The sequence below is a fragment of the Ornithorhynchus anatinus genome, chromosome 4 (genome assembly GCF_004115215.2).
Source record: "Ornithorhynchus anatinus isolate Pmale09 chromosome 4, mOrnAna1.pri.v4, whole genome shotgun sequence".
NCBI lineage: Eukaryota > Metazoa > Chordata > Mammalia > Monotremata > Ornithorhynchidae > Ornithorhynchus > Ornithorhynchus anatinus.
Genome location: NC_041731.1, coordinates 78,970,906 through 78,984,942, shown reverse-complemented (window position 1 = coordinate 78,984,942; position 14,037 = coordinate 78,970,906). Strand labels below are relative to the sequence as shown.

Here is a 14,037-nt window from a genome sequence, read left to right as displayed (position 1 = left end):
GTCCTTTACCAGTGACCCTAGATGTGCAAATCTACACCAAGTCTAGGTCCCCAGCCACATCGGAGATCATAAATCACAGCAGCCTAGCAGACATTCAACGTGACGTGGAATTTGATGCCCTGATGTAGCTACATTCTGCTTCGCAGTCTGTCGAAAATCACGCTGGACTTTTAAATTCCATTTTCCATCCCTGTTTCTGTACGTTGTCGGATAGTGTGCTGCCTAGATATGAGAATCTGGTGGCTGCTTTAAGTTCTGTGTTGCGTATGAAAACCTTTGGTTATATGGAGGGTTTCCTGGCTGTAGGTGATTCAAAACATCTCTTGTCTTCAGACCTATGGCTAGTCCACAGCACTGTGCCGAAGCTGCAGAGCGGTTAATAATGTTCATTTGCCTGTCCTCCTGAGGATGTGCTTCTGGATCACAGACATAATGTTGGTATTTGTTAAACGCTTACTATGTGCAGAGCACTGTTCTAAGCGCTGGGGTAGGTACAGGGTAATCAGGTCGTCCCACGTGAGGCTCACAGTTAATCCCCATTTTACAGATGAGGTAACTGAGGCACAGAGAAGTGAAGTGACTAGCCCACAGTCACACAGCTGACAAGTGGCAGAGCTGGGATTCGAACTCATGACCTCTGACTACCCAGCCCATGCTCTTTCCACTGAGCCACGCTGCAGTCGTCTGATGATAGGAGATCCATAACCCAGGCCATCTTTGGCAAGAGGGTGCCTCATCTAATAATGATAATTATGGAATTTGTTAAATGCTTACTGTTTGCTAAGCACTGGTGGGGTGGATACAATGCAATCAAATCAGACACAGTCCCTGTTCTACACGGATTCCCAGTCTAAGAGGGAGGGAGGATAGGTATTTCATCTCGATTTTAGTCCCATTTTACAGATGAGGTACCTGAGGCACAGAGAAATTAAGGGACTTGTCCAAGATCACCCACTAAGCCAGAGACAGAGTCAGGATGAGAACCTCAGTCTTAAAGTCATCATTTGGCCTAGTGGAAAGTGCAATGGGCTGGGAATTAAAGGACCTGGATTCTAATGCTGACTCCGATACCTGCCTGCTGTGTGGCCTTGGGCAAGTCACAGCTTGCCTGTGTCTCAGTTTCCTCCTTTGCATAATGGGGATTCATTCATTCAATCATTCAATTGTATTTATTGAGTCTTTATTGTATGCAGAGCACTGTACTAAGTACTTGAGAAAGTACAATATAACAATTAATACAATTAACAGATGCATTCACTTCCCACAACAAGCTTACAGCCTAGAGGATTCAATATTAGACCATGCTTAGACCATGAGGCTCAGGAGGAACGGGGACTGTATTCAACCTGATGACCTTGAACTACCTCAGTGCTTAGTTCAGTGTTTGGCATGTAGTAAAGTGCTTAAGAAATATCACAGTTACTAATAAACACCAGAAGGCCATGTTGCTTCTCATCCTTTCACAACTTCTGCATCTCAGCTCATGACCCCAGCTGCTTTTTATGTCTCTTCCTCTTGCCAAAGGCACAAAAATATCTTAAGCCATCCTGGCCAGTGACTTTCTGCCTGGGCCAAAGAGGTATCCAAGAAGTGTCCCCTCTAAGTGTTTGTCTAGATGATTTTTTTGTAATAATCATGATAATAATAAAAATAATGGCAACTGTTAAGTGCTCATTATGTGCCAAGCACTGTTCTACGCACTGAGGTAGATACAAGGTAATGAGGTTGTCCCACGAGGGGTTCGCAGTCTTAATCCCCATTTTACAGATGAGGGAACTGAAGTGCAAAGAAGTTGAGTGATTTGCTCAAGGTCACACGGCAGAAAAGTGGTGGAGCCGGGATTACAACCCACATCCTCTGACTCCCAAACCTGTGCTCTTTCCTCTAGGTCATGCTGCCTCTCGATTCTTTGATTGGCTAATTTTAACTTAGTCTCCTTGAATTTCCATTTTATCCTTCTAAGAAGCAGTGTGGTTCAATGGAAAGAGCCCGGGCTTGGGAGTCAGAGGTCATGGGTACGATCCCCGGATCTGCCGCTTGTCAGCTGTGTGACTGTGGGCAAGTCACTTCACTTCTCTGGGCCTCAGTTACCTCATCTGTAAAATGGGGATGATGACTGTGAGCCCCACGTGGGACAACCTGATCACCTTGTATACCCCCCACCGCTTAGAACAGTGCTCTGCACATAGTAAGCGCTTAACGAATACCAACATTATTATCTGTGTCATCCTCTCCCACTCAGGCTGTGGCCCAAGAATCTTGTCTGAATTTACAACGTATACACTAAATGGAAATAACAGTGATAATGCATACTGTGGTAAAGGTGTTCATGGTTACATTAATAATATCATCAGGAAAGACTTGAGACATGGAATGTGACTACTAAAATAGACGAGTCATTTTAAACATACATTTATTAAAATAAATCACATCATCTTTTACATGAATAAACAATCCAGAGGCAGCCTTAGTAAATGTGTTGACTTTGTAGGAGGAGAACTAAAAGGTAGGCAACAGAGTATGGGTTTTTGGGATCGCTGTTTTTGTGCTAATTCTTACCCTGGATTCTTTCATTAAGTTCAGATAAACTTCCAAAGGCCTAGGTTTTAAGGTGTAGCCTGCAGAGTCTATCATTGCTGTTCTTCATTTCCCTCTCTTTCCTTCCCCATCCTGAGTAGCTCCTTCCCCCTTTCCCACTCCTCTGTCCTCCTCCTCTTTCTTCACATCCTCTCTTCCTTCTTCCCTCCCTCCTTCCCATGGTGGGCTGAACCAGTAGGAGAAGGAGGAGAAGGAAGCTGGAGGAGCAGAACGAAGAGGGGTAAAGGGGTTGCCGTTATTGCCGTTATTGATGGGGTGAGGAGCTTCAACCCTCCCCTGCCCTGACTCAAACCTCCAGTGCAGGAGCCCTCCCATCCCTCCATCCATCTGCCCCTTCTGCTTCCCCCACCCCCCAAGTCTTTTCCTTCTACTGCCCCCCAGCTAGAGAAGCAGCTTGGCTCAGTGGAAAGAGCCCAGGCTTGGGAGTCAAAGGTCATGGGTTTGAATCCCGGCTCTGTCACTTGTCAGCTGTGTGACCGGGGGGCAAGTCACTTCACTTCTCTGGGCCTCAGTTACCTCATCTGGAAAACGGGGATTAACCGTGAGCCTCACGTGGGACAAACTGATTACCCTGTATCTACCCCAGCGCTTAGAACAGTGCTCTGCACATAGTAAGTGCTTAACAAATGCCAACATTATTATTACAGGGCTCCCCTTCTTCCCCAGCCATTAGCTCCCCTTTCCCCTACCCCGTCTATAGTACAGTCCTCCCTGGTGGTTGTCTGGGGGTGAAGGGATAGAGCGAGAGGCAGGAATAAGGAGCTCTCTCATCCTCCCTGTGGTCTGGTTCTGCCGGGGATAGGGGAGCAGTGACCATCGGTATCCCTCCCCTTCCGTAGGAAGGTTCTAGTAGTTGGTACATATTTCCGAAAATTCTATTTTTAAGGCCCAGAATCTGGTTGTTGGAACCCTAATTTTCTTTGGATGCATCAGACCTCCCTCCTTACCTTAGAATATTTGGAACGAATATTCCTCCAGTGAACAAATTTTACTCTGGATAAAACTCACCAGAGGGCTTCAATCTGGCAGCAGCAAATTGGCAGCAGCTTCCCTGTCCCGTTCTCGTCGTCTCCCCCGCAGGTAAGTCTTGCCCGGCCTGTCCCTACCTAGACCGCAACACCAGGCTTCAGTTTCCGGGTTGTCCTGGATGCCCTTTCACATCTTCTGAATCAGCCCTAAAAGCCCTGCTCACAATAGAACTCGAGACACGGACACGCGTCGGTTTTCCCCGTCAACAGGTTGAGGGTTTGGGAACCAAAGGTCCACTATACAAGCACGAATGTTCGTGTATGTCAAAGAGTCTTGTGTCTCTCTGGGTGGTTTGGCAACAGATAATACGAGTACATTTCAAGGGAGAAGAGAGACATTTAAACATGTATTGTGCTACAGCATGATAGCAATCAATCTCCACCGATTCCTTTGAGTCGGATTCAACAATGAAAGGGTACGAGTTGTCACATCTCCACGGCCTTTCACAATATTGATCCATCAGGCAACAACGAGTTCACCTGCCACCGTTCTTTCACTTTTCCGTTGTTTTCTGCAGAAATGGCATGCCCAGAAGGATTCAACCATTTGCCCATTCACTCCCAGCCTGGGGCTCATGCCAACCTTGGGAGTCACTACCTCCTGAATGAACCGCTGAAATTCCCACGTGGGGCACAGAAACAGCTGGATGTTTGCCAATTCAAATCAGAACGTTAAGGATCTTGTGATGATTAAGGGTACTTTGTCACTTTTCCTAGATCGAGTCTTCAGAAGGAAGTTTCTTGGCATCCGAGACAAACCGAGATTTCACACTGATGATTTCCTTAGCCCAGCGCCTTGGCAAGGGAATCGGATTAGCCTAAATCAGTCTTTCCATCGGCGGGGGCTGAACCAGGCTCCACATCTCCACTCGGGCCCCCTCCTTCTCCTGACGACTGGGGCTGTAGGTCCCCTGGGTGGCCCGTTTGTTGGTGGCCACGACGGAAGCAACGACCGCCAGGAAGAGGACTAGCAGCAAGGCCAGGATGATCGAGCCAGCGGCAGTGAAAATGGCGGAGAGCACGTCATCTGCCAACTGGAAAGATGGAAATCATCGTGATTCCGTGTACGGAGCAGAGGTATATTTACATGGCATTAGAGCTACCGTGGAATTAAACTAGTCAGGCAGTCGGTTGTATTTACGGAGCACTTACTGTGTGCAGAGCACTGTACTTAGCGCTTGAGAGAGTACAGTACAACAATAAATAGACACATTCCCTGCCCACAACCAACTTGCAGTCTACTACATCATCTAGAGTGATATTGATAAGGAAAGAATCCTGAAGAAGGACCCATTGTCGAGAGACATCTGAAGTTTTCTAAGAATGGCCAGGTGAATACGAACGTGTCGTTGACCTCGTCTAGTAGACTGTGAACTCCTGGAGGTCAGGAATCAAGTCTATGGGCTCCAGTGTACTCTCGCAAGCATGCGCACAGTCAGCGCTCAGTTGACGTTATTGATTGGCTGATCAATAACGAGGTTGTAAACAGATGTTTACAAGGGGTAACTAAAATACGCTTTGGAGCCACCATCATTGATTTACCCAAGGTTATTTTAATAGCAGCGAACGAGACAGCACTTTCTGACAGCATCAAATGTGCGGAAAAAACAGGGATAGATTTGGGCCCCGCACCTTTTGGAGGCCAGAAACTGCGCTGATCACTCTGGGTTGAAAGTCAAAACTATCTCATCCTGGAATGAATCTAAATCCTTTAGGTGCCTGAGCATTCCACAGAGACCTGGCGCTGTGATGGGGGATGAATAATAATAATAAATGATAGTATCTGTTAAGTGCTACTATGTGCTGAGCACCGTTCTAAGCACTGAGGTAGATACAGGGTAATCAGGTTGTCCCAAGTGGGGCTCACACTTTTACAGATGAGGGAACTGAGGCACAGAGAAGTTAAGTGACTTGCCCAAGTTACACGGCCGACAAGTGGTGGAGTCAAGATTAGAACCCATGTCCTCTGACTCCCCAACCCGTGCTCTTTCCACTGAGCCACGCTGAAGCCAGAAGCCAGAGAAGCAGCGTGGTTCAGGGGCAAGAGCCCGGGTTTGGGAGTCAGAGGTCATGGGTTCTAATTCCAGCTCTGCCACCTGTCAGCTGTGTGACTTTGGGCGAGTCACTTAACTTCTCTGGGCCTCAGTTCCCTCATCTGGAAAGTGGGGATTAAGACAGTGAGCCCCACGTGGGACAACCTGATCACCTTGCATCCTCCCCAGCACTTTGAAAGCACATAGTAAGCACTTAACAAATACCAACATTATTATTATTACGTCCTTCCACTGCCTAGGCAGGGGAGGGATCCCGGCTTGCCTCTCAGCCACGTACACTTAGTTCGGTGCCCAGCACAATGCAGGTACTCAATAATTAGGGAAGATCCCCATCTGTGAAATGGGGATCAAGACTGTAAGCCCCACGTGGGACAACCTGATCACCTTGTATCCCCCCAGCGCTTAGAACAGTGTTTTGCACATAGTAAGCGCTTAACAAATTCCAACATTATTAATTACCATTACTTCCGCTACTGCTGCTAATTACTAGGACTGTTGGTAATATTCCTATTCCTGCTGCTATTTATGGCTACCTCTACTGCTATCATTGCTATCATTATTGGGTCCCACATGAGGCTCACAGTCTTACTCCTCCTTTTACAGAGGAGGGAACCAAGGCCCGGAGAAGTTGAGTGATCTGCCCAGGGTCACGTAACAGACAAGTGGAGGATCGGGGATTAGCACCCAGGTCCCCGGATTCCCAGGCCGGGTGGAAAGACCACTAGGCCGTGCTGCTTCCCCGCTTCTGGTGTGTAAGTCCCTCCTAGGCAGGGAATGTCTCACCTTTTTTTGTGTGCGTTTCTAAAGTTCTTAGGGGGCTGCTGCTACCTAATGATGCTACTGTTACTCGTGTTAACTAATAATAATAATGTTGGTATTTGTTAAGCGCTTACTAAGTGCAGAGCACTGTTCTAAGCGCTGGGGTAGACACAGGGGAATCAGGTTGTTCCACGTGGGGCTCACACTCTTAATCCCCATTTTCCAGATGAGGTAACTGAGGCCCAGAGAAGTGAAGTGACTCGCCCACAGTCACACAGCTGACAAGTGGCCGAGCTGGGATTCGAACTCATGACCCCTGACTCCAAAGCCCGTGCTCTTTCCACCGAGCCACGCCGCTTCTATAGTACCTCTCTCTCTTTATATAATAGAACCGCTATACTCCCCTCTCGGGGCCGCCGCTGGAGAGTTTCCAGTTTTCTATCCAGCCTTGACTATGGAAGGGAGAGGCAAGCAGAGGCCTACCCATGCCTAGCTCGGGCGGCGGCGGCTAGCGAGCGGAAGGCGATCTGCTGCGAGTCAAAAGCTGTGGCGGGCAGCAGGGGCGTGGGAGAGAATCGAGGGTGGAGACTCGGGTTTTCCACCCGGAAGGCGGCAGTGGTAAACCACTTTCGGATTTTTTACCAAGAAATCTCTGTGGATAGACTACCAGGGCGATTGCAGGTGGAAGTGGGGCGTTCTGGGAGAGATGTGTCCGTGGTGTCGTTATGGGTCGGAGATGACTCGATGTAATAAGGCAAGACCGCTAGTGGTTCTAACTACTGCTGCTAATAATAATGTTGGTATTTGTTAAGTGCTTACTATGTGCCAAGCACTGTTCTAAGCGCTGGGGGAGATACAAGGGAAACAGGTTGTCCCATGTGGGGCTCGCAGCGTGGCTCAGTGGAAAGAGCACGGGCTTGGGAGCCGGAGGTCATGGGTTCGAATTCCGGCTCAGCTACCTGTCAGCTGTGTGACTGTGGGCGAGTCACTTCGCTTCTCTGGGCCTCAGTTCCCTCATCTGGAAAATGGGGATTAACTGTGAGCCTCACGTTGGACAACCTGATTACCCTGTGTCTACCCCAGCGCTTAGAACGGTGCTCTGCACAGCAAGCGCTTAACAAATACCAACATAATAATTAATCCCCATTTTCCAGATGAGGTAACCTGGGCCCAGAGAAGTGAAATGACTTGCCCAAAGTCGCACAGATGACAGGTGGAGGAGGCAGGATTAGAACCCATGACCTCTGACTCCCAAGCCCGGCTCTTTCCACTGAGCCACGCTGCTACAGATACTACTGCTACCTTTCCGGATTTTTTCTTGGCTTACCAAAAACACCAAAAGTCCGATTCGGGACCGAGCTCATTTTCCATGATACTTCATTCATTCATTCAATAGTATTTATTGAGCGCCTATTACTAGGTGCAGAGCACTGTACTAAGTGCTTGGAATGAACAATTCAGCAACAGATAGAGACAATCCCTGCCCAACGACGGGCTCACAGTCTAAACGGGGGGATGCCACCGGGATCAATCTCCTGAGTGACATGGATGACGTGAGATATGGGAAAATTCTCCCGATATACGGGATGTCCCTGGAAAGGATGGGTCTTCGATGGCAGAGCCCCCGGCCGTCATTTTGATTTGGATCGGAAGTGATGTTTTACTTCTAGTAGTCGCCCATGTGCTCAAGGCTGAACTTTCCGACCCCATGTATTTAGAAACAAGAAGTGACTGATCGTGCCGTGTTAGGAGAAGCTGGTTACAGGGTGTTTGCTTGCCCAGAACGCTACGTTGAATGTTTCCTTTCACTTCCATCCAACTCCAAATCTGTCTTCAGAATCAATCATTTAATCAATGGCATTTACTGAAAGCTTACTAGGTGCAGAGCGCTATACTAAGCGCTTGGGAGAGAAGAATAGAGCAGAATTAATAATAATAATAATAATGTTGGTATTTGTTAAGCGCTTACTCTGTGCAGAGCACTGTTCTAAGCGTTGGGGTAGACACAGGGGAATCAGGTTGTCCCACGTGAGGCTCACAGTTAATCCCCATTTTACAGATGAGGGAACTGAGGCCCAGAGAAGTGAAGTGACTCGCCCACAGTCACACAGCTGACAAGTGGTGGAGCCGGCATTCGAACCCATGACCTCTGACTCCAACGCCCGTGCTCTTTCCACTGAGCAATGCTGCTAACGGGCACATTCCCTGCGCATAAAAAGAATGAAATGATTATCACTGAGTTCGGCCGGTAGTATCTCCATCCGGGTTCGGGATTCATGGCCAAGCCAGAAGAAAATAGGAAGATATTTTTCTAACTACCCAAAATTCCCCTTGTACTATTGTTACTAAAGCAACTGGCTTGGCAAATTCAAGGGAAATTGGAACCTGATTTATATCCCTCTACGAGGCCAAGGTAGAGTGAATCAGAATTCTCTAAAGCAATTCTAAAAAAAACCTCACTAATAATAATTAAAATGATGATGGTATTTGTTCAGCACTTACTATGTGCCAAGCACTGTTCTGAGCACCGGTAATGGTATTTCTTCAGGGCTTGCGATGGGCCAAGCACTGTTCTAAGCACTGGGATAGATACAAGGTTATCAGGTTGTCCCACTTGGGGCTCGTGGTCTTAATTCCCATTTTACAGATGAAGTAAGTGAGGCACAGAGAAGTTAAGTGACTTGCCCATAGTCTCACAGCTGTCAAGTGGTGGAGTCGGGATTAGAACCCATGACTTCTGACTCTCAGGCCCATGTTCTTCCCACTAAGCCATGCTGCTTCTCTAATAGTCGCTCCTCAGTCGAAGGGTGAGGCACCTCAAGCTCCCATGAGATGAGCCAGTCAATCATCTTTAGTTTAGCTTAAGTACTTCCATTCATTCATTCACTGGTATTTATTGAGCGCTTACTGTGTGCAGAGCACTGTACTAAGTGCTTGGAAAGTTCAATTCAGCAACAAAGAGAGACAGTCTCTGCCCACAGTGGGCTCACAGTCTAGGAGGGGGACTAACTATGGTTTTGCTGCGCTTCACTTGCCATCCAGGTGCTGTGAATTATTGTGCAACACATTGATAAGTGCTTACAACACGTCAGGTGCTGTATTAAGGAGCAGCGTGGCTCGGTGGAAAGAGCGTGGAGTCAGAGGCCATGAGTTCGAATCCCGACTCTGCCACTTGTCAACTGTGTGACTGTGGGCAAGTCACTTAACTTCTCTGTGCCTCAGTTACCTCGTCTGTCAAATGGGGATTAAGACTGTGAGCCCCACGTGGGACAACCTGATTCCCCTGTGTCTACCCCAGCGCTTAGAACGGTGCTCGGCACAGAGTAAGCGCTTCACAAATACCAACATTATTAAGCGCTGGCGTAGATACAAGTTAATCAGGTTGGACACAGTCCGTGTCCCACATGGGGCCCACAGTCTTACCCCTCGTTTTACAGAGGAGGGAATCGAGGCCCGGAGAAATTAAGTGATTTGCCCAGAGTCACACAACAGACAAGTGGAGGATGGGGGATTAGAACCCAGATCCCCTGATTCCCAGCCCGTGTGGTCTTTCCACTAGGCCATGCTGCTTCTCCCCTTCTAGAGTGTAAGTCCCTCCTAGGCAGGGAATGTCTCACCTCCCTTTTTTCTGTATTTCTGAAGTTCTCGGCGCTTCTGAAGTTCTTAGGGGGCCGATATCACTACCGTTATTGCTGCTGCTACGTGTGACCGAATGACCTTTCTCGTTGACATTCTTCTGTATTTTTCTATTAAGCGGCAATGGAATAAACCCTGTGGTAATTGAACCTTCAGTGACATGTAAGCTAATGAAAGTGCCCAAGTGAAAGGCGTATCCCCCAGCTGTGTTCCTCGAATAATAGCATGGGTAATGACAAGAACTGGAATGACAATTTACACTTTTAATGTCAGAGATTTGGGGAGTTGTGTTTCTGGAATTGACTCTTAAATTTAATTCTGGGTCATAGGCTATAGTAAAAAAAAAAAATCATTCGAGCAATAATTAATGATGATGCTGTCCTAATTATTTCATTTTGTGGCAGTTATTAGGATATGATTTGGTCTATACTGTATTTTGATGCCTGGACAATCAGCCGTATTTGGAAGAAGAAATTCATAGCTGTTCATTCATTCTTTCATTCATTCATTTAATTGTGTTTATTGGGCGCTTACTGTGTGCTGAACACGGTACTAAGCGTTTGGGAGAGTACAACACAACAATAAACGAGAAACATTCCCTGCCTTCTTGATTGGATCAACCTCTGCCCAAATATAAAAGGGGGAAGCAATTAGAGTTACAATCTTCTTAGTGCTGAAGCAGTGTGGCTTAGAGGAAAAAGCCCGGGCTTTGGGGTCAGAGGATATGGGTTCTAGACCCAGCTTTGCCTTTCGGGCAAGTGATTTAACATCTCTGTGCTTCAGTGTCTTCATCTGCTAAAACGGGGATTAAATCCCGGTTCCTCCTCCTACTTAGACTGTGAGATCCATGTGGGATAAGGACTGGGTTGGATCCGATGATCTTTTATCCCCTAGTGAATCAACCCCAATAATAATAGCATTATTTGTTAAGCATTTACTATGTGCTAAGCACTGGACATAGCCCCTGTCCCACATGGGGCTTAAAGTATTAATCCCCATTTTACAGATGAGGTAACTGAGATACAGCGCAGTGCCTGGAACAGAGCGCGTGCTTAGCAGAAATCACAATTAAGAATAACATTAATAATAACAATATTATTATTATTCTCCTGTTAAAATAGTTGATTTTGATCCACCTGAGCCAGCACCGTGATTCCCGGTTGGCAACTGCACATTTGCTAGGCCAACGGGAAGGGGCTCGCCTCACCCCCTGACTCCTGGGTGGATTGCCGGGGAGGGAGGGAGGTTTGCCCTCTTTTGGCTTCCTTTCCCCATCCCGTTGGCAGTGCCCACGCGCAGTGACGGTCTGCCCCTTTGGGCTGCCAGCACTCGGAGCCAGGCCGGGCCTCGGCGACGAGCCCCGTTAGCGCGAGCAGTGAACCGATGTCGACTTGCCAGGAGCTTCCGCGGTCTGGTCCCATCAGGATCAACCGTCTCTTCACTAATTGATTGCTGAACAGTTCATTTAATTTGGAAAACACAAAATGAGTCGGCTCGTCTGAAGAAAGCGACGAGAATATTCCCGCCTTAGCATCGGGGACTGCCTGTCAAAATATTTGGTGCTGGTGACGGCACTTGGGAGCATGTGAAACAAATAAACACAGAGGAAACGGCCCCAGGAACGGTGTAACATCGCACGGTTCTTCGAGATCCTCGGTCACACATTCGGAGTTGAAAGGAGGTGACAACGTTAAGAGTTTGATTAAGAGCCAGGAATTTCAAGGACCGAGCCTGGGGAACCTCCCTTCTTTTCTCATCCTGTTCTTTTACCCCGGAACGCCAGAGGGGCCTCGCTCTGGGGTGCCTGCCTGCAGAGGTGAAATGGATTTTTCCTTTGAGATTTTCTGCTCATTTAGGGTGATGGTCAAACTTCGGGGTCAGGGGAGAGGTCTCTCGTGTTGGGTATGGATGTTAAAGTACAAGAACCCTCCCGACCCCCACCTCCTAATGTTAATAATCAGCTTGTTCATTCGATCGTATTTATTCATTCATTCATTCCATCATATTTACAATAATGTTGGTATTTGTTCAGCGCTTACCATGTGCAGAGCACCGTTCTAAGAGCTGGGGTAGATACAGGGTCATCAGGTCGTCCCACGTGAGGCTCACAGTTAATCCCCATTTGACAGATGAGGGAACTGAGGCCCAGAGAAGTGAAGTGACTTGCCCACGGTCACAAAGCTGACAAGTGGCAGAGCCGGGATTCGAGCCCATGACCTCTGACTCCGAAGCCCGGGCTCTTTCCACTGAGCCAAGCGTTTACTTTGTGCAGAGCACTGTACTAAGCGCTTAACACTGGTAGGTATGGAACGTGTCCGTCTTGTGCTCTCATGCCTAGGAGTCAGAAGGTCGTGGGTTCTAATCCCGGCTCTGCCTCTCGTCCACTGTGTGGCCTTGGGCAGGTTGCTTCCCATCTTTGGGTCTCAGTTACCTCATCTGTAAAAAGGGGATCGAGACTGTGAACCCTATGTGGGAAAGGACTGTGTTCAACTAGATTTACTTGTATACACCCCAGAGTTTAGTACTGTCCCTGGCACATAGTAAGCGCTTAACAAATACCAACGTTATTATTATTATTAAAGTAATAATAATAATAACAACATTATTATTATTAAAGTAATAATAATAATAATTGAGGTATTTGTTAAGCGCTTACTATGTGCAGAGCACTGTTCTAAGCACTGGGGTAGATACAGGGTCATCAGGTCGTCCCACGTGAGGCTCACAGTTAATCCCCATTTTACAGATGAGGTAACTGAGGCACAGAGAAGTTAAGTGACTAGCCCACAGTCACACAGCTAAGTGGCAGATCTGGGATTCGAACCCATGACCTCTGACTCCCAAGCCCAGGCTCTTTCCACTGAGCCACGATTAGACCGTAAGCCCGTCAAAGGGCAGGGACCGTCTCTATCTGTTGCCGACTTGTTCATTCCAAGCGCTTAGTACGGTGCTCTGCACGTAGTAAGCGCTCAATAAATACTATTGAATGAATGAATGAATTCTCACCCAAGCGATCAGTACAGTGCTTTGCACATAGTAAGCACTCAATAGATACCAAGGGTGATGATGATGATTAATCAGTGGGAAATTGAAGAGGGGATTTTCGCCAAGTGTGACTTCATTTCTCTTTAGTGATGAGACCAGATGTCGTCTAGGGAGTATTATCTGTACCAAATTGTGCAGAGAGGTAAAACATGAAATGGTTCCTAAAGGAGACAGGGAAAAGTAGATCCAGTGTGTTGTGGGCATGAGTACTTTAGATCTCTTTGCTCTAAAAAGTAGATTTTCGACTGAATGGATTGTAAACAAAATCCCACCCAAGCCTCAAACCTCCTAGGGTATGATTCTGCCGTATGGCAAGGGGCAGCCGTTTCCATAGCGATGCTGACTGCATGCCCAATTTTTCTTCTTAAGGTTAGTATTTCTACGGTAACCCGCTTTCGACTGTGAATACCCTGTACTGCGTACAGTTGGGAAGAGGTTCACAGGCCATAACGATTGTTCAGGAAAGTGCCGTGGCAGAATGCAAAAGGAGAGCCATGCTGTAGAATCATTCTTTACTAGGCCGCTTCATAAATATGAATACTAATTTGGCACCCGTTAAAGGCCTACTATTAATCAATTAATCCTATTCGCTGAGAGCTTAGACCGGGAGCTCGTTGTGGGCAGGGAATGTCACCGTTTGTTGTTGTACTGTACTTTCCCAAGCGCTTAGTACAGCGCTCTGCACCCAGTAAGGGCGGAATAAATACGATTCACTGAATGAGTGAATGCGTGCAGAGCATGGTACTACGTACCCAGAATCACCCTAAGCGCCGGGGTAGATACAAGATAACCAGATCGGACACAATCAGTGTCCCACACGGGGCTCACAGACTAAGTAGGATGGAGTACGATTTAATCCCCATCTTACAGTTTGGATGGAGAGGAAAGGGCAGATTTTAGCGATGCTGTGAAGGTGG

General features: G+C 47.4%; 1 protein-coding gene across 2 annotated transcripts in view; it reads right to left on the bottom strand.

Annotated features, from left to right (window-relative positions):
- Nucleotides 1–3,688: 3,688 nt before the first annotated feature.
- CRB1 (crumbs cell polarity complex component 1) overlaps nt 3,689–14,037 on the bottom strand; it is a 175,365-nt gene continuing 165,016 nt past the window's right edge. For both annotated transcript variants that reach the window (XM_029064005.2, XM_029064006.2), the window contains one exon: nt 3,689–4,660. In XM_029064005.2, the coding sequence (XP_028919838.1) occupies nt 4,445–4,660 (216 nt within the window). In that variant the 3' untranslated portion in view covers nt 3,689–4,444. The remainder of the gene's footprint in view (nt 4,661–14,037) is intronic.